At 58.3% G+C, this 23,785-nt stretch overlaps 3 protein-coding genes across 3 annotated transcripts; 2 read left to right on the forward strand and 1 right to left on the reverse strand.

Annotated features, from left to right (window-relative positions):
- Positions 1-865: 865 nt before the first annotated feature.
- LPCAT4 (lysophosphatidylcholine acyltransferase 4) lies at positions 866-8,157 on the forward strand. Its single transcript, XM_072738173.1, has 14 exons — positions 866-1,078; positions 1,993-2,135; positions 2,459-2,679; positions 3,039-3,151; positions 3,259-3,319; positions 3,601-3,659; positions 3,849-3,883; positions 4,481-4,535; positions 4,651-4,733; positions 4,982-5,107; positions 5,425-5,557; positions 6,693-6,791; positions 7,173-7,329; positions 7,564-8,157. Exons 1-14 carry the CDS (start codon positions 974-976, stop codon positions 7,716-7,718), a joined length of 1,545 nt encoding a protein of 514 aa, XP_072594274.1. The 5' UTR covers positions 866-973; the 3' UTR covers positions 7,719-8,157.
- Positions 8,158-8,740: 583 nt separating this feature from the next.
- NUTM1 (NUT midline carcinoma family member 1) lies at positions 8,741-20,827 on the reverse strand. The gene is made up of 8 exons (XM_072738119.1): positions 20,730-20,827; positions 20,161-20,276; positions 16,028-16,718; positions 13,383-13,511; positions 12,195-12,334; positions 11,452-11,723; positions 11,082-11,198; positions 8,741-10,729 (listed from the first exon to the last, which is right to left on the reverse strand). Exons 1-8 carry the CDS (start codon positions 20,825-20,827, stop codon positions 8,822-8,824), a joined length of 3,471 nt encoding a protein of 1,156 aa, XP_072594220.1. The 3' UTR covers positions 8,741-8,821.
- NOP10 (NOP10 ribonucleoprotein) lies at positions 20,743-21,517 on the forward strand. Its single transcript, XM_025998321.1, has 2 exons — positions 20,743-20,879; positions 21,159-21,517. The coding sequence occupies exons 1-2, from the start codon at positions 20,826-20,828 to the stop codon at positions 21,297-21,299; spliced, it is 195 nt and encodes a 64-aa protein (XP_025854106.1). The 5' UTR covers positions 20,743-20,825; the 3' UTR covers positions 21,300-21,517.
- The last annotated feature ends 2,268 nt before the right edge of the window (positions 21,518-23,785 follow it).

The following is a 23,785-nucleotide window of genomic DNA, read 5'->3' on the forward strand; positions in this document are numbered from 1 at the left end:
GGGCCGGGAGGGCGGGGGGAGGGGGAGGGGAGGGGGAGGGGACCTGGGGCGGCCGCGGGGGACTGCGGCCTCCGGCGCGAGGCTGATGTGTGCGGCGGCCCGAGCCCCCCCGCGGCCCGCCGGGAGCTTGAGGGCCGCGGGGCGAACCGAGGGCTCCGTCCAGCCGGTCGCGGCGTCATCCTTGGGGCCCGCCCGCCCCGTGGCCCCGGCGCTGCCGCTTGTCGCGTGTCCCGAGCCGGCTCGGAGCTGGAGCGTGGAGGCCGCAGACCCGGGGGGCGCCCGCGGAGGAGACACGAGGGCTGGGCTGGGCGGGAGGCCCCCGGGCCCGCACCCCCGGTCCCCACGGCCCCTCCCGGCTGCCGGGCGTCGGGGTTGGGGAGGCACCTGGCGGGGCGGGGCGGGGCGGGGGCCCGGGGCGGGGCGCGGACGCCGAGGCCGAGGCCGAGTCCCCGCGGCCGCCAGAGGGCACGAGCGCCCCGAGTCCTCCCGCCACGGCGGCGCCGCGACCGGTGCAAGGAGGCCGGAGCCCGCGGGGGCGGGGGCGGGACCGAGGGTCGCGGGGGCGGCGAGGGCAGCGCGCGGACCGGGGGGCAGACCCGCCCTTCCCCAGTCGAGCCCCGGCCCGCCCCGCTCCCCTCCGGCGGCGCCAGCCCCAAGCTCTCGCGGCGACCTCGACGCCCGGCAGGGCCGCAGGACGCTCCGCGGGGCCGCCGGGGACGCGCCCCGGGGCCCGGCCGCCGCCGAACAATGGCCGCAGGGGCGCGGGCGGGCGCGGGGGAGCCGGGGCGTCCGGGCGCTGCAGGCCCCGCCCCTCGGCCGCGCCGCCCGCTCCCCGCCCCTCGGCGCCCGGCAGCAGGCGGGGCCCCGGCCGGAGCGGGAGCGGGAGCGGCAGCCGCAGCCGCTGCTCTGCAGAGCGGGGCCCGGGCCCGGGGTCGGGGCTGCGGCGCCCTCGCCGCCGCCTCGTCCCGCCGCCATGAGCCGGGGCAGCCCGGGGGCCCGCGACCCCGCCCCCGAGCCCGCGGCCGCCCCCAACCCCTTCGTGCACGAGCTCCGCCTCTCCCGCCTGCAGAGGGCGAAGGTAGCGCGTGGCGGGGGCGGGGGGCTCGGGGACCGGCCTGCGGGGGCGGGCGGGGGCGGGCGGGGGCGGGAGAGCCGAGTCGTGCGGCCGGAGGACGCCGGGGCCGACGGGCTGGATGGGGGCGGGGGGGGGGCTCCGTTAGAGGGAGGAGGTCTGCAGCCCCGGAGCCCGGGCCGAGCCGAGCCGCCCCCCCGCCGCCCCCGCACTGCAGCACCTCGGCGGGGGGCGGGCGGCCGAGCGGGCCCCGCCGCAGGAAGTGGGGGCGGGCGGGGAAGGGAGTGTCCGGGGTCCGCTCCCCCCGCCCCGAGGGGCTCCTGGGGCTCCTGGGGCTCGGCGTGTTGACGGCGCCCTCCCCGGGGCACCCCGGAGCCACCCGGCTCCTGGCAACCCTGACTGCGCTGCGGTCCCAGGTGCTCGTCCCCCCCCCCCCGCCCCGGTCCCCGGGGGGCGCCGCGCAGGGGATCCGGGTCGGCCGGGGCCAGGACGCGGACCCCGCGTGTCCCAAGCCTCTGCCCGCTCCCAGGGCCCCGGGGCCGAGGCGGCAGAACCGCGCACCTGGCTGCTGCTGGACGCGAGCTATTTGCGGATGCGCCGCGGGGGGGGGCACCTGTCTCCAGCCCCTCCCTGCTGAGCCCCGCGCCGGGCGCCTCCGCACGGATCATGGAAGGCTCCGAACGGCCTCCCCCAGGGCTGGAGGCGTCCGATGACGAAAAATACTGTCGGATCCCGTGAACCCTTCATCCTGTCGCCGTTCCGGGCGTCTCCTCCTCACCGTGGGTCCCCGCCGGTGCCCACACCACCGCCCCTGGCTCCCGATGCACAGGGGCTGGCCCCTGCCCCGGTGCCGGCCGAGAAGGAAGCGGCGGAGCCTGGGCCTCCAGTCCTGAAGGGGCGTTTTCTCCCACCCTCCGCAGTTCTGCCTCCTGGGGGCACTATTGGCCCCCATCCGAGTGCTCCTGGCCTTCATTGTCCTCTTTCTCCTCTGGCCCTTCGCCTGGCTGCAAGTAGCTGGTCTTACGGAGGAGCAGCTGCAGGAGCCAATTACTGGATGGAGGAAGTAAGTGGGGCTCAGCCCCCAGAGACCCTACTTCTCTGCTTCCGTGTTACCCTTTCTTCTCCCTCCTTGAGAAGAAAGGGAGGAAGGGTTCTGAGGTGCTGCTCCGCAGCCTGGGCAGGTAGCATGGGTCAGCCCAGCTCAGACCCAGTACCCAGGGCCTCGGCGCTCAGTGGTGCACCCCGACTGTCCCAAGTAGGCCGGCTCCAGCCCCTTGGCAGGGGAATGGAGGACTAGGCAAGGGCAGCTGTGTTTTGGGGTGCCTAAGCCTGGAGGTGATGAGGGACAGGACCACATCTCTGCTGATGCCTGGCCTTGCCCTGCAGGACTGTGTGCCACAATGGGGTGCTGGGCCTCAGCCGCCTGCTCTTTTTCCTGCTGGGCTTCCTTCGAATTCGTGTCCGGGGCCAGCGGGCGTCTCGCCTTCAGGCCCCTGTCCTTGTTGCTGCTCCCCACTCCACTTTCTTTGACCCCATCGTTCTGCTGCCCTGTGACCTGCCCAAGGTTGTGTCCCGAGCCGAGAACCTTTCCGTGCCTGTAATTGGAGGTGAGAGAGCACTAGAGGGGTGGACGGAAGAGTTGACAACTCTGAGCCAGAAAGGGCAGGAATCCGAGATGCTCTGGAGAGAATCATGGGCCTCCAGGGAAGGGAGAGGTCCGGAGGGAAATCGCCTGTGGCTGGCGAGTGAGATGCAAATGGATACCCCTCAGTACCCAAGGGCTGGTGCGCACAGGTGTTGGGAGGTCCTCTGGTCACTTGCCTCAAGGAAATGCACGGTGAAAGGAGGGTCTCCAGGGCAAAGAGGTCACTGAGAAGCGAGTGCCTCCTACTGCGGAGCAGAGAGATTGCGGATTTGAGTGCCCCCGGGTAGGAATCCAGTGACTCCTCTTCTCTCTGGACCCCAGCCCTTCTTCGCTTCAACCAAGCCATCCTCGTGTCCCGGCATGACCCGGCGTCTCGGCGCAGAGTGGTGGAGGAGGTCCGAAGACGGGCTACCTCCGGAGGCAAGTGGCCCCAGGTGGGTAAGCCTGTCACAGTCTCCCCTGTATGTGCTCCCAGACAGGCTTTTCTCCCGCTCTCTCGTTCAGGCCATCCCAGCTCACTCCAGGGGTTTTCTCCCCCCAGGTACTATTCTTTCCTGAGGGCACGTGTTCCAACAAGAAGGCTTTGCTCAAGTTCAAGCCAGGTGAATAAAATGATGGGGGTGGGTGGGCTGTAGGAAAAAGGAGCCCCAGATTTGGAGGGCACTCTAGAATGGCCCGGGAAGTGGCACAGCGACAGTAAGGAAGAGAGGGAACTTCCTGGCCAACCCTGAGACGTCTCTGGGAGTCAGAAAGAAAACTATAATGAAGCGGAGCCAGACCAGACGTCATTTCAGAACCGCCCCCAGAACCCGACACTCTTGCTTTCTAGCTGCCTCCATGAACTAACCTCTGTCTGGGGCTGGGGGGTGGGACTGGAATTCAGGAGCCTTCATCGCCGGGGTTCCTGTACAGCCCGTCCTCATCCAATACCCCAACAGTCTGGTGAGTCTGAGTCCAAGGGAGGATGCGGGGAGCACGCATCCGCCCTTAATCAGTGGCAGCGTTGCCTGTGGCGGTGGGATGGGTTTGCGGGTTGGGAACGGGAACCTGGGGAGTGGGGAGCTTTCCCCGAGGAGGCTCAGCCGGGATGAAAAGTGACATATGTGTCCCCTGGCATCTGCTTCTCCTCAGGATACCACCAGCTGGGCATGGAGGGGCCCTGGAGTGTGAGTCTCGGGGTCCCTGGGGTGAGGGTGGGAGCAGGGCCCCCAGAGAAGTCCTGGCCCATCTTCCAGTCTCCAGACGAGGCAGACAGACCTTCGTCACTGTCACATTGAGAGACCTCTACTCTAGAGAAGGGGGTGCCTGCTTCCCGGTTTGTTCTCCCCTCCAAACGATCCCGAAGTGCCTGCAGCCACCCCCGTGCAACTCTTCTGCCGTGTTCGAGCTCCTCTGACTCACCGGCCATGTTCTAAGTGGTCTCCCCGCTGCAGCCCTGCTTGGGAACCAGCAGGCCTGCCTCACCTCTTCTGCCGTTGCTCACACCTTGTCCCTGGCAGGTCATCCCCAGCCCGTCCCTGCCAGCCTCTCTCTTGCCCTCCTGCCTTCTGGCCCTGCCCTCTGTGTCCTGGCTACACACCTGCCCAGCCCACCGGGTGGTTAGGGGGCCCTGCCCTGTGTGTTCCAGCTGTGCACATATCCAGCCCACCAGATGGTTAGGGGGCCACTTTACATGAGTGGGTGGAACTTTCCCACCCCCCTCCTTAGGGTGGGAGGCCCCCTGGTTAGAGACTGCTGAGCATCTGAGGTCTCTCTTCTCTTAGACTGAAGGTCCTGTGGCTCACAGCCTCTCAGCCCTGCAGCATTGTGGACGTGGAGGTAGGATACCTCCCCACATTTCCCATACTGCCAGGCTGAACCCCTGGAGGGAGAAGGGGGGGGTGGTCCCCCACAGCTTTGAGGTCATGATGAGAGCGAGCCATGCGTGTTTCAGTTCCTGCCTGTATACCACCCCAGCCCAGAGGAGAGCGGGAACCCCACCCTGTACGCCAACAACGTCCAGAGGGTGATGGCACAGTGAGTATCCCATGGACTATTTCCTATAGCACGGATGTGGCATCGGAAGGCCAGGGCAGGTGAAGGACTGAGGTTCCAAGCAGGGTGGGGGCGTGGGCTGGGGGATGGGCTCTGAACAGCTGGGCTCAGGGTGGTTCAGAGGCCTGGTCTCCTCCGTGTGCGGCAGCCCAGATCCAGTAATGTCTCTCGTGCCTTGTTCCCCTTCCCACCCCCACCCCACCCCCGTTCCATTGCCCTCCACCGCATAGGGCCCTGGGCATTCCAGCCACCGAGTGTGAGTTTGTAGGCAGCTTGCCCGTGATTGTGGTGGGCCGGCTGAAGGTGGCATTGGAGCCACAGCTCTGGGAACTGGGAAAGGTGCTTCGGAAGGCCGGGTAAGTGACCTTGAACGGAGGGTTGGGCACAGTCCTCTGGAGGGAGAAAAGAAAGAAGAGAGAAATGGGAAGAAGGAAGGCAAGTTGTAAAAAAGCATGTGGGGAGGTAGAGGAATTTGTCTCTAAGATAACGGAATACAGGAAGGAGGTGAAAAGAGAGCGAAAGCTGTGGAATAAGCGCAGTGAGGAAAGAGGCCTGGCTCTCAGAGGCCGGGAGTCAGAGTCCTTATCAGGAGAGCACAGGTACACCCGTGCTGGGTGGCTGCGGACCCGGGCAGTGTGTTCAGGAAGCTGCTGAGTACACTGCTCCATTGCAGGCTGTCCCCTGGCTGTGTGGATGCCGGGGCAGAGCCAGGCCGCAGCCGGAGAATCAACCAGGAGGAGTTTGCCAAGCAGCTCCAGCTCTCTGACCCGCAGACAGCGGCTGGGGCCTTCAGCTACTTCCAGCAGGTAAAGGAGCTGGGACACGGGCCAGAGCCCAGGCCCTGCCCTGCGGCTGACACTTGCAGGCTAGAAGGACGCTGTCCAACTGGCCGCAGAGGTGGCCGGCTTGGAAGCTGCACAGGGTGTTCTCACAGCAGCTGTCCTCCCCTGAGCTCCTCCCCTGAGCTGTCCTCCCCTGGCTCCTCCCCTGAGCTCCACCGGGAGACTTGTTTTTTATGGAGTACCTGGTGCATTGACGAGCAACGTCTTAATCGCTGTGGCAGGAATAATGGAGAAATAATTGGTCAGTGAGGACCCTAAGTTTCTGAAACCACGTTAGGAGATTGGCAGAGACGGGGGACCGTACAACGTTGTGGGCACCTCCGGGTCGCAGGGAGGAGTTGGCTGGGAAGGTAACCTCTGGAGGGGAAAACATGGAGCGGTTAGACGGCGATGGGTGTGAGACTCCAGTCTTTGCAGTGCTTGTTTAGAGTAACCCACGGCTTCTCAGAGGGATTCCTGAGCTATCCCAAGAATGTGGGCACTCCATAGATTTCCTGGGACTTAACCATATGTTCCTGTTGCATTATAATAATCCTAGGAGATTCTTAACATTTGCCAATGACTACCACTGGCCTCCAAGAGCTCCCTGTGGTTCTCAGCATCCTCAGAGTGAGCCAGGGGCGCTGATTCCTTGGCTCAGGGCAGACTGTCAGGGGGAGCTTCTCCACCTCGCCTGTAGAGAGCGGAGCCAAAACTGGAGTGGCGTGGTTTCACCATGGCAGGTGTCCTTGGGTTTTTTGGTAGGGAATTACACCAGTGGCCCCCTTTTAGTCTGCTAGACCAGTTCTCCAGTGGGTAGGCTGAGTCAGCGGAGAACCAGTTTTTCCAGTGCCGGGTACGTCAGACACTGATGGTAACAACTTCACTCCTGAGGGATTCCCTCACATTTACGGGAGATCCCTGTGGAAAGCTTTGTCACCAGGTGGCGTGGGGATGAGTGAACCCATGAGGAGTCCTGGAGAGTTTAGAGCTCACAGATCTCGGGGGAAGCAGGCACCAGGTCATCTCTGTGCTTGCTGAGGAGAGGGAGGAACCAAAATCCAGGGCAAGAGGGAGAACACAGGATTGGTCCTCATGCTGCCCGGGTTTCTCCCTCCAGGATGCCGAGGGTTTGGTGGACTTTCGAGACGTGGCTTTGGCACTGGCAGCTCTGGATGGGGGCAGGAGCCTGGAGGAGCTGATGCGCCTGGCCTTTGAGGTCTCAGGGGGGTCGGGGGCGGGATTGGGGTGGGAGACATGCGGTGGCCGTGCCGATCCACCCAAGAGGCCTATGTGGGGTACTGTTCCCAGTAGCTTCTGGATACCAAGCGCTCAGCATCCACCCGAGTGCCACCCCATCTAGGCTACAGAACTCCAGTCGTCGTTGAGGCCTGGCTGAGAACAGGGCAAGAGCATCAGCTCTGCAGTTTCTAGTTCTGCACAAAGGGCCCAGGGCAGAAGGGGCAGGGGAGACAGGGGGCCCTTCTTCTGTCCTCTCAAGACGGGAGAGGGGAGGAGCCTGTGAGGCCAACCTGCAGGGTGCTGTGGGGCTGAGGCTGGGGCGTGAGGACTGGGCTTGACTTGGTCCCTTGTGTGCCAGCTCTTTGCCGAGGAGCAAGTGGAGGAGGCAGGCCGGCTGCTGTACAAAGACGGCTTCAGCACCATCCTGCACCTGCTGCTGGGGTCACCCCGCCCTGCCGCTGCGACTTTGCATGCCGAGCTGTGCCAGGCGGGACCCCGCCAAGGCCTTTCCCTCTGTGAGTCACAGCCTTCTCTGCCACCACCAGCCCCTGGGAGGGGTGGGGAAACACTAGAGCCGGTGGCCTGAGGGGGCGTTCCCTGTCGGGAGGCGGAGGACGGAAGCTTGGACTTGAGAAGTGAAGTAGAGGTTGAGAAGGACAGGGCACCCCGACTCCCAAAGACTAAGGCTGCCTTCTCCCCCACCTTCCTGGATCGGTTTACTTTTCTCCTTGTCTCACTGATGTGTCCAGGTCAGTTCCAGGACTTCTCCCTCCATGACCCGCTCCACGGGACACTCCTCCACACCTATCTGCGCCCGTCCCGGAAGCCACATGCCTCTTTCCCCAGCAGCCCCGCTGCTCTGGCCAATGGGACTGTGCCAGTGCCCAAGCCAAAGGGTGACTGAGCACCTCCGCCTCCCAGCTCACCTTGGCCTGCTCTGGGCCTCAAGCCCACTTCTGCTCCTGCTTGATTTTTTCGTTATTGTTGTTTAAGTTGATTTTTTTGTTTGTTTTTTTTTTTGTAAGAAACTATTTTATATATAAATATAAATATATATCTATATCTATTTAAGAAAAAAATGAGGCTGTTACATTGATAGTACCAGCTGGGAACAAAAGGGACTAATAATTGCCTGCTCCGGTGGGAAGAGCCTGAGGTTCCCCAGGGCAGTCCTCCCTGCAGAGGTCATTCTGCTCTTGGAGCCCCCCTTCTGTTGTCGCCCTAGTGTGCTTGCTGTGTTCTATATACATGTACGTTTTAACAGACTTCCTCAGGAACCTCTTTTTGGCCTATTCCCTCTTGTTCTGTCCTTGTTAGAGATTAAAAAAATAGCTACCATTTTATATTTAATAATCCTACTGAGAATGCAGCCCTCCACCCCCCCACCCCCACCCCCAGGAGCAGAGAGCAATGTCCGGAGCTACCGCATCCGCCCTGCAGCCCAGAGCAGCTTCGGTACCCTGTTTGCCCAGGGGGTGGATGCATTGAGGACATTTAAGCCCCTTCCGTCCAGCCTATTCAAGGGAGGGGGAAAGAAACAAGACTTCCCCCTAAGAAAGGTGCTGTCTAGATAGAGTCACGGAAAATTAATTCTATTTAGGAAATTAGATCTCTAACCCAGAGATCTGATAGGTTTAAAAAAAAAAAAAGGCATCTTTCCATCCTACAGACTTCTCAAGGGAGCCCAATAGCAGTGGCCTGTCGTGGAGGCAGTGCCCCGGTCCAGCCTGGGCTCTTGGGTGTGGTGGGGGAGAGACAAGGTGGTCCCTGGGGACGGCCCAGGGCCCAGGGCGGAGCGGGTCAGGGAGTGAGCTGACCCGGAGGCTGGAGGTGCCGACCGGGCCGGGACCCCCGCAGCTCCTCGCCCCTCCGGAGTGCCCCCGCCCCGAGCGCGGAAGAGCACCTGGAGGGCACCTGCAGGCCTTTCCCAACAACCACAACATCTTTATTTTCCTCGTCCCCGTACAACCGCGTCCCGGGGGCACGGGGCGGCCCGGTCCCGCCGCCCTACCGGCTCCGGCGCCGCCTCTTCCTCCGGCCGCCCCCGAGGCTGTCCCGGCGCCGCTTGCGGGGCTGCGGGGTCCGCGCGGGGGGCTCGTCCCTGCAGAGGCCGCGCTGGGCGCCAGGGCCGGGCCCCTCTGGGGGCGGGGCGGGGGCCGGGGCGAGGATGCCCGCCCCCGAGGCCAGGCCGCGCCGGCCTCCGAGGGGCCCCCGCCCCGTCGAGGCCGGGTCCCGCGGCGACAGGCTGAGCTTGGACGCCAGGAGGCAGGCGAAGCCGGAGAGCGCCTCGTCCTCGTCCTCGTCCTCGTCCGGGTCCTCGCCCGGGTCCTCGCCCGGGCCCCCGCCCCCCGCCCCCCCTCTGGCCCCGTCCGCAGAGCCGCGGGGTCCACCCAGGGGACGGGCCCCCGTCAGCAGCAGCGCGGCCCCCGCGCCCCACCCAGCGCTCGGGCGCCCCAGGCCCTGGCAGGGACTCGCGGCCTCGGGCGGCCCCTGGGCCTGAGCCTCCCGGCTCCCCGGGAAGGACTCCGAGGCCGGAGGCTGCCGGGGGTCTGCATCCGCCCCGCCCCGGCCCCGGCCCCCGCCCCCGCCCCGGACGCCGCGGGCCTCGCCCACATGCGGCAGGTGCACGCGCTGCCCCGCGGCTCCCAGCCCGGGAGAACGGGACCGGCCTCCGCTCCGCGCCCCCGGGGCGGCCCCCAGCACCTGGACGTGGCCGGGCCCCGCGGGCTGAAGGCTTCCCCTGGGAGGTCCCGGGGCGGGGGCACTGGGCCTACCTTCGGGCAAAGGGGGGCATCCTTGCGGCCACAGACCACTGGGCTCCCCCGCAGCCTCAGGGCCCGGTTCTGGGTTTACGCCGGGCCTCAGGGATGCGCTGCTGGTCCCCAGGGGGCCCAGCGGGCTGCAGTCGTCCCCCTTCCGCGGGGCACATGTGCCAGTTGTGCCTCCGCAGGGAGCTGCACTGCCCCCCTCGTCTCCAGGTGCCACGGTTTCTCCAGGACCCTGAGACCTGCTGCCGCCGGAGCCCCCTGCCCGGCAGCCCCCCCGATGCTCAGGGACACTCTCCCCGCTGTGGAAGTTCTCTGTGACCTCGTCCATCTGTAAGGGCAGCTCCAAGCCCGCGGCGGCCAGCTCACTGCTCAGCCAGAGTCCCGGACTGAGGGAGACTACATCCCCGTCCCTGTCACCAGCCGCTCTGGGGGACGGGTTCTCATGGCAACTGGAAAGCCCCGGAGGATCTCTGCCTTCCCCCCACACGGCTCCTGAAGAGCCTTTCTGGGGCACTGCACACGGCTCCATGTCTTGAGGAAGCACTGCAGGCCGCCCGAGCCCCTGTCCTGTCTGCAGCCCCAGGACCTGCTCTTCTGACCCTCGTCCTTGCAGAGGAGCCAGCTCTACAAGTCGCACACCCAAACCAGAACCCGGGTCAGGTGGGGGGCCTCCCTGCCAACAAAGGGGCAGAGTCTCGGCAATTCTGTCGACCACCAGGGGCTGCCCCAGTGACATGACACCTCCCAGAGGGTCAACCCCATGTGGGGACATCTGATTTGTCACCTTCCTGGTCCCTCTCTTCTCCATGTTTCTGGACCCTCGAGGCCCCTGTGGAGCTGGAAGGTCCAGCTGCAGGTCCCAGCTGCTGGGGGGCGGCACGGCATTCCCATCTCTGTGCACCTCCTGTAGGCCATCGACAGCCCGCTCCCCACCCTGGACTTCTCCCCCCTGTTCTCCTGGAGAAGCAGCCTTTCCCAAGTGAACGGCACCCCCAGCAACCCGAGGCCCAGGGGAGGGCCGAAGCCGCCCACCCCCATCTTCATCCTCGTCCGACCCAGAGGGACTAGAGTCCGACGGAGCTCCGCTGCAACTAGGAGGGGCCTCCGCATCCTCCTCCTCCAAGGCCAGGAGCCTCTTCTGGACCAGCTAGAAGGAGAACAGGGAGACATGGTCTCCCAGGCAGCCGGGAGAAGGGCTCTCTCAGGGGCAGTGAGGAGACAGCACTGTGCAGGGCAGGGATGCCAGCAAGTGGCACGGGTCCCAGCACCAAAAGCAGATGCCACCGCTCCTGTTGCCCCCATGGGCTGCATCCCCATGCTCTGATCCCGCACACTTGCTCCCCATCCCTGAGTGTCCACAATGTCTTGCCTGCTTGGCCTGAACCTGAACCCCAACCCCGGGGCCGTCCATCTCCAGGAGTTCCACCATCCAGGACAGATTAGGGCTAGACATAGTCACACAAGCTTCCTACTGGGACACTTCTACCTCCCAGGTGTACCTGGGCAAGGCTGAGTCCTTCTTCCTGCTCCAGCTCCTCCATTAAGGCCAACGGGTCCCTCTGCTGCTCTGGGGACAACAGGTCGGCCAGGAATCGAGGATGAATGACAGCCTCCACCTGGGGGAACACGGGAAAAACAATGCGAGTCCTGATGGGAAGCAACCTGCGAAGCGACAGGCTCAACAGGAGCCACGTGTCCCTGACCCCACCACCAGCCCACCCAGGGCTGTCATTAACCCTGACCACTGCCAGTGGCACACGGTCACAGCCACCTCTCAGCAGGAAGACTGCCTAGTTCCTCACTGCCTCGGGCCAACCCGGGGCCTTCCACCCCGGCTCCACCAGAAAGCAGCCTGCGGACTCGGCTCACCTTGGAGACGAAGACCTCCTGCGAACAGAGCTCGTCGATGTAGCTGAGGAGGCCTGGGTCGGGGCACATCCTTTCCTCGTCCTGCTGCTGCTCTTGTTCGTCGTCCTGTCTGCAGCCCGACGCCCCCAGCAGCTGTTCCACGATGTCCGCGTACTCCCTCACGGCCTCCGGCGGGACCTCCTTGGGCGCCTCAGGGACCACAGGCCTCTGGGGTTTGCGCTGCCTCCGGCGGGGGGCGCGTGCCCTGGGGGCCACCTTCTTGGGAATGTCCACTAGAGGGGTGGGGGAGGGATGGGGAGAGGCGGAGGGGCCGTGGCCTCCGCCTCCCACCCCGGGTCAGTTGGGGCAGCCATCCGGGTTCGCCCTGATGGGCCCGGGCTGGGCCCGGGCTGGGCCCGGCCTGAAGCAGGCCCGGCCCGGGAGAGGCCCGGAGGCTCTCAGAGAAGCACTGAGGCATCTGGGAAGCCCTGAGATTCCGAGCCGTCCTGACCCAGCCCCCACTTCCCAGGCAGAGGAGCTATTATGCAGTCACATACGGCTCACTCAGAGAGCCATGGGTTCACTGGGCCAAGGTCAAAGTTTGGGACGAAGGGACCCAGAGACCCAGCCTGCTGTGCACGCGTGTCCTGTGTGGAGCCTCAGGGCAGAAGCAAGGGCGCCGCCTCCCCCAATGCACGCCTGCTCTGTGCACACCCCCTCTGAGCCTTTGGTCCATGGCCCTTGTTGGAGGTGGGGAGCCTCACCTGGCTGCTGGCTGAGCTCAGGGGCCACAAGCCCCGGGGGCTCGAGTTTCAGAGGGGCTGCGGGCAGCAGGCCCTGGGGCCCACTAGTCGGCTGCGTGTTCTGAATCTGCATCTCCTCCTCAGCCTCAAACTCCAGGAACCTGCAGAGAGTGAGGAAGGCCTGGACAGTGCCGAGGAGGCCAGACACCGGGAGGGCGCTGCTCACAGAGAGCCCAATAACCATTCTGGGCAAGCCCCACAACATCCCTGACCAGCAGCCACCACTTGGAAACTTGTTGAGATAAATGAACGCTCTAGAGCTTGTCAGGCTTCTCCAGGACACAGCCACGGCTTTCACTTCTATGTCATCCCTGATCTCACCCAGCATCATGGAGTGAATCCAGCGGCAATTAATACAGCCTTAATATAGCCTCCGGCCAAGGCCCAACAGGGTCCCAACTGCCAGCCTGGCTAGGCGGCTTGGCTCCTCCGTCTGCCTCCACCAACAGCCACAAAAGATGCCTGAAATCCTAAAGCAATGCCGGGGGGTTTGCAATTCAAGGCATTTCCCACCAGGAGGCAGTGCTGAGACCCAAGTCCTGAGGCCGGGCCTGGGGGGCCAGGAACACTAATTCTAAGAGGTCTACAAGGGAAGAAATGGAAACTAAGCTTCAGAAGAAAGGGTTAATTTTCCTCGGAATTGCTTCTTTAACCAAGGAGACCGTCATGGAGAACCAGAAGACCACTGTGGGCATCCAGGACCTTGGCCTGACCAAGCTCTACACGCACCAGGCTCTCCCTGGGATAATGGGGATTTCTGTGGCGGTTTTTCCAGAGGAGGAGTGGTCTCAAGGTCTGCATCAGCAGCCACTAGCTACCTGGTCAGTGAGACAGGAGAGAACCTGCCTCGGAGGGCTCACCTCCCCATGGGTAGGTCCCTTTGGCAAGGCATTTTTACACCAATTGGACCCCAACCGCATTCTAGGAGCTTCAGTATCAAGGACCTGTACGATTCAGGATCTGAAGGAGGGGGAGCTTCCAAGGGAGGACAGGAAAACCCGAGGGTCAAGGTGGTGGAAGCCGTGAAAATCCAGGAGGCCCCGCCTTAGTCTACACCAGTCCTCCTGGCACCCCTTTTAATAATCACCCATGCCCCTGTCCCTCAGCCGCCCAGAACCCCTCAGGAGAATGGGGGTTGCTCAGACTCACTTTTCTGCCATCTCATAAAAGATCATCCGGTCAAAGTTGCTTGTGTGCTCCCACTCCTGCACAGCCCTTGGCAGTCCCTCCTCCAGGGTCATAGAAGGCTTCAGCCGAGCCAGGGAGCGAAACACGGGGCTAAAACCCCCATCAGGTCAGTCATGCTCCACAGTGGACCCCCAATCCACCCGTCCTCACAAACACCTCAACATACCCCACTGTCCCTCAGTAGATCTAAGTTGCCTCCCGATCCTTGTCACGCTCCACCGCTTGTTGGACCTCCAGACCCCCAACCTCCCATCCATCCATCGACCACACTGGACTTTCTTCCTGCTGAAATCTTCAAATCTCATTCAAGATCAGATGACTGAGTCTGCCCATGCCACCCCCAAAGTTTGAAATCAAGCACCCCAGTCCTCACAGTGCCACCCTTGACTAAACATTAGGAAGAACGCACTTGTTAAAGCACTTATTATAATATATTATAATATAATATAATATAATATAATATAATATAATATAATGTAATATAATATAATATAAAAGTGTTAAAGCACTTATTAAAGCAGTGGATTCACGGTAAAGTAGGCTTAACCCTGCCCAAAGGCTCTTAATTTCAAAAAAAAAAAAAAAAAAGGCACTCCCTGACCCAAATGAATGTCTAATGAAAGGATGAAAGGCTGTGTGGCGTTTTTATTTATTGGTGTTCAAGTGTCTTCTTGCCTCTGGGATGCCCTTCACACAGTCCACTGTCAATACTCCTCAAGCTCTTCCTGATTCATCTTTGCCCTTCTGACCTGCCTGCATCCTCAAGCACATGCCTGGAATCACCTGCTGGAGCATGTTTTAAAATTTTTTTTTTTTTTTTTTTTTTTATGATAGTCACAGAGAGAGAGAGAGAGAGAGGCAGAGACACAGGCAGAGGGAGAAGCAGGCTCCATGCACCGGGAGCCCGACGTGGGATTCGATCCCGGGTCTCCAGGATCGCGCCCTGGGCCAAAGGCAGGCACCAAACCGCTGCGCCACCCAGGGATCCCTGGAGCATGTTTTAATTAGGAATTCCAGGGCCGGCAGCCCCGGTGGCGCAGCGGTTTAGCACTGCCTGCAGCCCAGGGCGTGATCTGGAGACCCTGGGTCGAGTCCCACGTCAGGCTCTCTGCTTGGAGCCTGCTTTTCCCTCTGCCTGTGTCTCTGCCTCTCTCTCTCTCTCTCTCTCTCTCTCTCTCTGCATCTCTATGAATAAATAAATAAAATCTTAAAAAAAAAAAAACAAACCTCAAACTTTAAAAAAAAAAAAAAAAAAAAAGGAATTCCAGGGCCCCAGGATCTCCGCACCGCGAATTCAACCAGCTTCCCGGGCGACTGTTGCCAAGAATCTGGATCGTACTCTGGAGGAGACCCTACCTGGGGCCCCTGAGTACAGAGGGCATGGAGAGGCCAGGAGGGAGAAATGCAGCCTGCTGGGCTCCACGAGAACCCAGGGCCATCTGGAGAAAGCAGGGAGTGGAAGGTGGTCTACACCCAAGACTCTGGGGGAGCCTTTAGAGGTATTCACTGCAGAGTTGGGGGAGGGGGAGACTCCTCTAGGAGCCCAGAGGCTGAGGAACAGTACACCTGTCTCTCCAGCCCAGTAAAACCTGGTATGTGTTACACAGTGGTCGACATAGGATGCCGGGAGCACCGTGCAGGTGGGGAAGGCAGCGGGTCTGGGTGGGAAGAGGAGAAGCTTCCCCAGACAGCTGGCTAGTCACTCGGCCTTCTGAACACCACAGGCAGCCCCTGACCCCGAGGTCCCTTGCTAGGCATCCACTCACAGGCAGCCCTGCCATTTGGGAGTTCTTCCCCTTGTCCACATTGCCCGTCTGTAACAACAGTACTGATGGTAGTAGCTGCCACTCCATGAGGCCCGGTCCGCGCCAGGCGCCCTGCTACAAGCGTCACAGATGCTGACTCATTCCATCATCTCAGCGACCCTCTGAGGTAGGTACAACCAGCCCCTTTCCAAATGAGAAAACTGGGCTCAGGCCTCAGTGTGGGGCGTGCAGGATCAGCAGTCCCACAAGCAGCGGAGGCTAGGCCAGGGTCCCTAGGCTCCTCTACCACCTGCCTACTATACCGACTGGAATTCTGAATAAGCTAAGGGGGCAGTGGGGGGCGGGGGCAGCACACCCTGCGCCCAGCCCCACGGCAGCCTCCACTCTCCAGGAAGGGTCAGGGCCCAACACCCATCCTGCTGGTTTGGATAGCTCAGTGTGAGGTCAGACAGTAATAAAATAGATGGGAAGGCCCCCAGATGAGGTGCCAGAGACCTGAGCTCCACTTACGGTTCCTCGACAGGAAACCTCTGAGCTCCAGTTTTCTCCTCTACAAATGAGGATTATGTTAAAATGCTTGCCCGCCTGAACTCAGGGCTGTGAGGCTCACTGGAGAGAAGACACCTGCAGGCTTATATAGCCTGGGAAGTGGGTAAACAGGCTCAGCAGCAGCAGCAGCAGCAGCAGCAGCAGCACCTTTATGCTTTCCTGTTCACAGAGTATCTCTAGCACCCTCCTGACCTGCCCTCAAAGACCCCTAAATCACACAATCCCTGCTCCACCCCAAAGCACTCCTTGTGGGGAGTGCTAGCACAAGTAACCTCAGATCTCCCCACTTACATAAGAAAGCAGGAAAGGGCTTCTGCATCAGGTCTGTGAGATAGGTGCCTCCGTACCAAGGCTTTGTAGCGCTGCCAGCGACGGAAGTTCTCATAAACACCTTTGGAGGTATAGGAGAGGTCACCCAGTGACGGCTTGGCTTGGGCGGCCGAAGGACCTCCTTCTCCAGTTGCCCCGTGTGGTCCTGGCCAAGCCTGTTCTGGGCGCACGACGGAGGCCAGTTGGGCAGCTGGTGTTGGAGCCTGAGCAGGAAGGCCCGCGAGGCCCTCCGGGCTCACCCCAATGGCTTTGGTGGGCAGAAGGGTCTTCACGTTAGGGGCTGTCACGAATTGACGGGGAGGAGGACCCTCAGGGGCCCCTGCAGCGATCCAACTGAGGGCTGGCTGAGTGAGGATGAAACTCTGAGTTTGAGAGGGCTCCACCGGCCCCCCTTCCGTCTTGACTTTGACAATGACTCCAGCCCCAGTGGGCCCAGGGCCCCCATCCCCTGTCACCAACAATGGGCTAGGGAGAGCAGAGAGCACCAGAGGGTTCCCTGCAGAGAATGCTGGAGGCAGGGGGGGCTGTGGAGGCGGCTCCCAGGGGGACTGGTCTGGTGGGCCAGGAGCAGACTGGGGGAAGGGGAGTGCACTGAAAGAACACAGGGCAGCACCGGGTTTCAGGGTCACATCCTGTCCGGGCAGTGGAGGTGCTGTTGAGATGAGAAGAAAAAGAGGGAATGGAGGAGGAGCAGAGGATGCCAGAGGGTGGGTCGTTGGAATCCCACTTAGTCCCTGCACTCAGAGCGCCCGCCCCCAACAGGTGAGGGAAGGGTGTGCTGGGGGACCCTGCAGCGTTGGCAACTGTCCTCCGAAAGGGATTTTGACGTCCCTTACTCCTGGGTGAGAGTGCTTGCCCTAGAGGAGTTGCGTGACCCTTGGGCGCTTGGGCTCACACTCCCTACACACGGCACCCAGCGCAAAGTGCTGGGACCCGTCCCACCCACTCCAAACACGTTCAAACCACCTTAGCGCCGCGCCCCACGGCTCTGAGGTCCCCGCCACGGCTCACACAGGCACTGTTTCCTGGATAGAGTGGGTGGATTAGATGTTTGGTTTCCAGAAATTTTGTCACACAACAGCCAGGAATGACTACAGATAAGGACCAGGAAACAAGCGCTGTGAGGGCGGTCTAGGAAGGGAGGTTTCCAGAGCTCTAAGCAGCTGCAGGACACGTTACAGTCTGGTGACGCAGGCTGTCTGCAGTCCTTCTGCTCGGACGCCTAAGAGCAGAAATTTAGGTTCCACTGTGAAGGAGGGACAGTGAAGTCCTAACCACAGTGTGTGCTGGGGACCCACGTGGACTCTGGCCTAAGAACCCAAGGGCACATACATAAGATGTGTACGTGATTCCTCAGGACATGCGTCTTGAGATTTTTCACCATGTTACAAGTGGTTTGCCCAATTTCATACAAGTGTTCTGCCCCTCTACTAAAGAACATTCCCCGGGCAAACTAACCACACTGAGCGTCCACTCCCTGACCATGAAGGGGACAACTCATCACCCTGATCACAGAGCAGAGGCCTGGGAGTTCTCCACAATGCGAAACAGGACTAAAGGCCTGAAAAGCCAAGAGCATCTCAGGGAAGCCCCAGCTCTCACTGTGGTTGGAGATACCTAGGTCTCCAGGCCTGGGAGGACAAGGGAAGCTGCCCCACAACTGCAAGAGAGCCATCACCAGGGTGAAAAGGAGCCACGAGACTCTGAGCAGAGGCCCATCTGGTACCTTCCAGTCTCACTTTTGGGAGGACATTGCTCTACAGATGAGGCAACAGATGACGCGGGGAAGAGTTTTGCAGCTAACATCTCCACCCACCCCACTCGACAAGATCGAGACTGGCTCCAGCCCAGTGCTCTCAGGGTATCATTCTAGAGCAGGCTCCAGTTGCCCAAAGAAATGGGGATTTGGACCTTCCCCTTGAACCCTCCCTGCAGTACTTGTGCCGCACACGGCCCTGCCCCTGCCACACAAACACACGTTGGAGAGATCCCTCTTCCAAGAAACAAGTTGCTAACTGCCATTCCTTTCCTACACTCTAGCACCTTCCTCTGAGGGGCTTCGATCTGCCTCCGGGGAGGCCCTCTTCATCCCCTAATCTCCATGGTAATGGTACAGTCTCCTTCCCCAGCCTCCCCAAGACAGAGGGCTTTGCAGGGCTCTAGTGCTCTTACATCCCTCAAGGTCAGCCCCAAAAGCTGGTCCCCGGGTAAAGTGTCAAATCTGAATCCCCAAGGACATGAGCAGATCCCCAGGACCTTTCCCACTGCTGGCAGACTTACCTCCATCCGAAGCCATCCTCTCAGGTGTGGACACTAACTGTGGCTGTCCGGAAGCCTCCAGAATGAGACAGTTGGGTCCAGGACCCAGAGGGCAACCTGGCCCCAGTAGATATAGGGATCCAAGGAAGGGAAGATAAAGACCAGATCAGAACGGAATGAGAATCTAGGACTCAAGGCATTCTGCAGTGGGGGAGGGGAGGGGGGCTGGGACACAGGTAGAGAGGTTCCAAGGGTCTCCGGGACGCAGGCGGTAACCAGGAGTGCCCCCCAAGCCAGACCAGAGCAACTTGATTGTTGATTATGTCTTTTTTGGGCAATTTATAAATTCTTTTTGATTCCCAACAATACAGCTTTACATCTCGATTACCTATACGTTTCTTCACCAATATATACAGTTTTGTGCCTTCCAATCCTACCCAGTTCTGTACCCGACTTCCTATGAATAGGTTGTGGCAGACCCTTAACTAAATTCAACATTGCCTATATTTTCTAAACCAAATTCAGAGCATATCGTCTGTGTATCTAAGGATCAAATAAATGGAATGTTTGAAACTAGGATTGTCTCAGAAACCCTGGGCAGGGATCCCTGGGTGGCGCAGCGGTTTGGTGCCTGCCTTTGGCCCAGGGCGTGATCCTGGAGACCCGGGATCGAATCTCATGTCGGGCTCCCGGTGCATGGAGCCTGCATCTCCCTCTGCCTGTGTCTCTGCCTCTCTGTCTCTCTCTCTCTCTCTCTGTGTGACTATCATAAATAAATAAAAATTAAAAAAAAAAAGAAAGAAAGAAACCTTGGGCATCTGGCTGTGGCACATGTCCTTACAAAGCTGTTCTGCAGTCCCTGACAGTCCATGACCATCAGCCCTGCAGTCCACAGAAGGTTCAGCTTACCCTTGGCTGAAAAGCACCACTCTATCCAAAACTGCCATTCAGCCTGAAATTCCAAAACCAAAAAGTCTTTTTTTTTGTTAAATTATTTTGTTGTTTAAAGGTTTTGTTAAATGATTTTAGTTTTATTTTTTTTTGATTTTAGTTTTTGAAACGGGAAATAAATCAGCACCGTTCTAAAGTCAAACTATGCAAAATGGAATATACAGCAAGTGTCCTTCCCACTTCTTTCCTCTGGAACTGATTTCTCTCTATGTCTCTCTCTCCTTCTCTCTCTCCCTCCCTCTTTCTTTTTGGAACCAAGCTCTTTATCCCAGAGAAAACTAATAATATGTTTCCTGTGAATCCTTGCAGAGATATTTTATGCAACTACAAATAAGTGCAGACTATATTCTTAGAAAGAATGAAAGAGAAAGAGAGAAAGAAAAAGAAAGAAAGAAAGAAAGAAAGAGAAAGAAAAAGAAAGAAAGAAAAAGAAAAAGAAAGAAGGAAAGAGAAAGAAAAAGAAAGAAGAAAGAAAGAAGAAAGAAAGAAAGAGAAAGAAAGAAAGAAAGAGAAAAAGAAAGAAAGAAAGAGAAAGAAAAAGAAAGAAAGAAAAAGAAAAAGAAAGAAAGAAAGAAAGAAAGAAGAAGAAAGAAAGAAAGAAAGAAAGAAAGAAAGAAAGAAAGAAAGAAAAGAAAAACCCTTTCAGGCTTTTCTCGGTTATAAAATTAATCGAGAAAATCAAAATTAACAAAATCAAAATCAACAAATGTCCCAATGCTTTTGCCGCTGTAAATAACACTGCAACAACAATCTCTAATGTAATGATAACTGGGCTCCAATTGTCATAAAGAGCTCAGAGTCCCATAAGGAGAATTTCTACGTTCTTTTAAAAAACCGAAGTCACCCTCGGAGGTGCATCGTACCGTGCTGCTGCTGTTACTCACCGCTACAAGAAAGGGCGCCGGACTGGTGGTGGAGAGGCCCGAGTTTGAACCTGGGTCCGACCACTACAATGCGCTTCGCCAGGTTCATAAAGTAACTGCACGCTCCTGCGCTGCACCTGACACCGAATACCCGTCATGCACTCTTTGCCGCCAATACTTTAGAATCGGACGGGGGAACCGGGTGGAAAAGAGGGGAGGGAGGAAAACTTTCTTCTTTGTACCCTAAGATAAAGGGGCTCCGCATCCCGGAGCCTTTGTTTCTACAGGCCCCAGAAACCCACTGCCTGTGAAATGGGTGCGCATCTCGAGTAGGGGCAGGATCCCTGCATCGAAGTTCAAGCCATATTCATTCCCACCCCCCTCCAGCGCCTAGCAGCGTCCTGCACACAGTGGGCACACTCCACGTGCCCCGCAACGCCCGCAAAATTGCAACAACTTGGAAGCCGACGCCTGCGAGATTGCAACTGGGTTGCAACTGGGCCAAATCCCGCACTAACTCGCCCCCTCCCGGTCAGCGGGAGAAAGGCCGCAGTGGACTACACTTCCCGGCATGCCCCGAGAGACACTACCGGCCGCGCCGGAAGGAGCTCGGCAGGCACGTGACACCGTCTCCACGAGGGCTGCGGACCGCGTTGGGCGTTGTGCGTGCCGCGTGCCGCGTGCCCATGTTCCTCCAGTACTACCTTGACGAGCAGGGGCAGCGGGTCTATACGCTTAAGGTGAGACAAGGAGGCAGGTGGCAAACAGCCATGCCGACCGGCAGGGGGGAGCGGCGGCGGGGACGCCCCCGGTTGCCGGGGTGGGGGAGGGGCCCGGAAAGCCCGAAAGCCCGAGCGGCGGAGGAGCGTGGGGCGGCCGCTGCGGGCGCCCGCCTCCCGCCTGCTTGTTCACCTTGTCGTGCGCCGCCTGCCTGTGCCCGGCCTCCGCCTCCCTGTCGGCGCTCGGGAGGGGGGTTTCCCGCCATTCCCGTCCTGACATTTTCTTTCTCCTTCGGGCAGAAGCTTGACCCCATGGGACAGCAGACCTGCTCCGCGCACCCCGCTCGCTTCTCCCCAGATGACAAGTACTCGCGCCACCGAGTCACCGTCAAGAAACGCTTCAAGGTGCTGATGACCCAGCAGCCGCGCCCTGTGCTCTGAGGTCCCTCAGCTCTCGCGTCTCCTGCTGCCCCTCAGGGACCCTCCGAAACCAGAGGCCCTTCAGACTCTCCGCACCCCTGCGCTTGGGAACCCGCTGTCCTCGTTGCCTTCGAGCCTGCTCCTGTGAAGCAGTGATGGTAGCGTCCCTCTTAAGGGACCTAATTAGAATCGTTTCGCATTTTGGGTCAGATCGAGGTTATTAAAATGATTTGAACGAGTTTTTGTTTTGTATGTTGTGGGGGGGGGGGGAAGGTAGGGGCTTAAAAACAAAAAGAAACAGACAAAAAGAGAAGATGAGAGGGGAGAGGACCCAAGGGGTACAAGACCGCTTGGGTCGCTTTTGCTGTAGCAGTAGTGCTGTGTGCAACAGGGTGTTGGGGAACGGGATGGATGGTTGAGACTCCTGCAAGTGTAAGCGTGCCCTGGAGAATACCCCTGTGTCACTTAGATGATTTCTTGCCCCTTGAAATGACATTTGACTCAACTGGGGGAGTTGCTTGAAAAATAATAGCAGCTATACTGTAGAGGGAATGCAGTGAAGTCAGGAGACCAGCAGTTTCCCCTCTGCGTAATTTTAAGAAAGTCGTTTACCCAGTTTGGTCTCATTTTTCTCGTTTCTAAGCCCTCTTCCAGCTTGAAATCTGATAGGGATTAGTGGTGGATATCCATGTATGTATACTGTGTTACGAGTAGAACTGTTGTGAATACAAAGGCCTTTTTTTTTTTAATTTTTTTTTTAAATTTATTTATGATAGTCACACACACAGAGAGAGAGGCAGAGACACAGGCAGAGGGAGAAGCAGGCCCCATGCACCGGGAGCCCGACGCGGGACTCGATCCCGGGTCTCCAGGATTGCGCCCTGGGCCAAAGGCAGGCGCTAAACCGCTGGCCACCCAGGGATCCCTACAAAGGCCTTTATACTTGTTTACTGACTCTGAAAATATTCCCAGGCTTTTAGTTCCCTCCATCAAGGAATTGTCTCCTCAAATACACCTAGCTTTTTTCTTTTCTTTTTTTTTTAAGATTTTATTTACTGGGGCACCTGGGTGGCTCAGTGGTTGAGCATCTGCCTTTGGCTCAGAGCCTGATCCCGGATTCCCGGGATCCAGTCTCATATTGGGCTCCTGGGAGGGAGCCTGCTTCTCCCTCTGCCTCTCTCCCTCTGTGTCTCTCATGAATAAATAAATAAAAAAAATATATATATATAAAAAGATTTTATTTTCTTTACAGAGCACAAGAGAGTGTGTGGGCACAAGTGGCTGGGGGTGGGGGAGGGGAGGGCAGTGGGCATGGAGGCAGAGGGAGAAGCAGACTCCTCACTGAGCAGGGAGCCAGATAGCAGGCTCCATCCCAGGACCCTGAGATCATGACCTGAGCTGAAGGCAGATGCTGAACTGACTGAGCCCCCCCAGGTGCCCCCTTAGAGATAACTCGATATCCTCCTTGGCAGCCAGCTGCTTTGTGGAACTCTACATGGATCTTAATTTCAGAGGTGAGGTATGAAAGATTCAAGCAGGATTTTGGTGTTTTTTAAGTTACTGTTGGGGTTAATTTAGAAAACAAACCCCTGGGAGATTTCTTAAGACTTAGGACAATTCATAGTAGAGGGACAATGAGGCAAAATGTATAAGCTTTGAAGAAATGCTAGCTTGCATCTTCCTCTCTGCCAAATTAACTCTCATTATTTTCCAATCTTCCCATTTGTGGCTTTCGACATTGTGGATTTGAATATTTGCTTAGTGCTGCCGATTTAACAGTTGATTTATGGAGATTGTGTTCTGATGATAACAGTCTTTTTCTACTGCATCAAGATTCTTGACTCTAGAAGCAGCTGTAACTTAAGTCAGCATAAATTTGATTTATCAAGACTGCTGGAAAATGATAGATATGTTTCTGTTAGACTGTGATAATCTGACTATCTCAACAGAAAAGTTGAGGATAGTTGTTGACCTACTGAGAAAAAAAAAAAATTATTTCCTGTCAAGCAATTTTAAATCTTAGCCTGTTCATTTCCAGGGTTCTTAGCACTGGATCTGAAGAATTTTAAAGTGTTACCCTGTCCTATTAAGGGCATAATGATGTAAGAAATGTTAATTCTGCAAATAACTAGAAAAAGGATCTGCGTGGAAGCTTCTTAAGCACTAAAGCCAGTAAATGAACTCTGCTACCAGTGTTTTGTAATGTTGACTGTAATTTTGTCTTTATTAGTAACCCACTACCTGCCCCTGCTCCCCAAAAAAGGATTATTATTGTTCTGTGCTACCTGCTGTGTAAATTGAAATGAAAAGACTTTGATCTGGAAATATTCCTAATTGTAATAGAGGAGAAAAGGCAGACTGGTTTAAATATATCGAGGAGTTTTTCCTTGAGGTTCTCTGGATATTAACATCTTCTGAGATCTGCTCAGAAACGGAAGTTTTAAGTGGTATAGTATGTATAGTATGTTAGTATTAGTAAGTGAATGAAAATACACTGTGGTATGAAG

This window comes from Vulpes vulpes, chromosome 15 (assembly GCF_048418805.1).
Source record: "Vulpes vulpes isolate BD-2025 chromosome 15, VulVul3, whole genome shotgun sequence".
NCBI classification, from domain to species: domain Eukaryota; kingdom Metazoa; phylum Chordata; class Mammalia; order Carnivora; family Canidae; genus Vulpes; species Vulpes vulpes.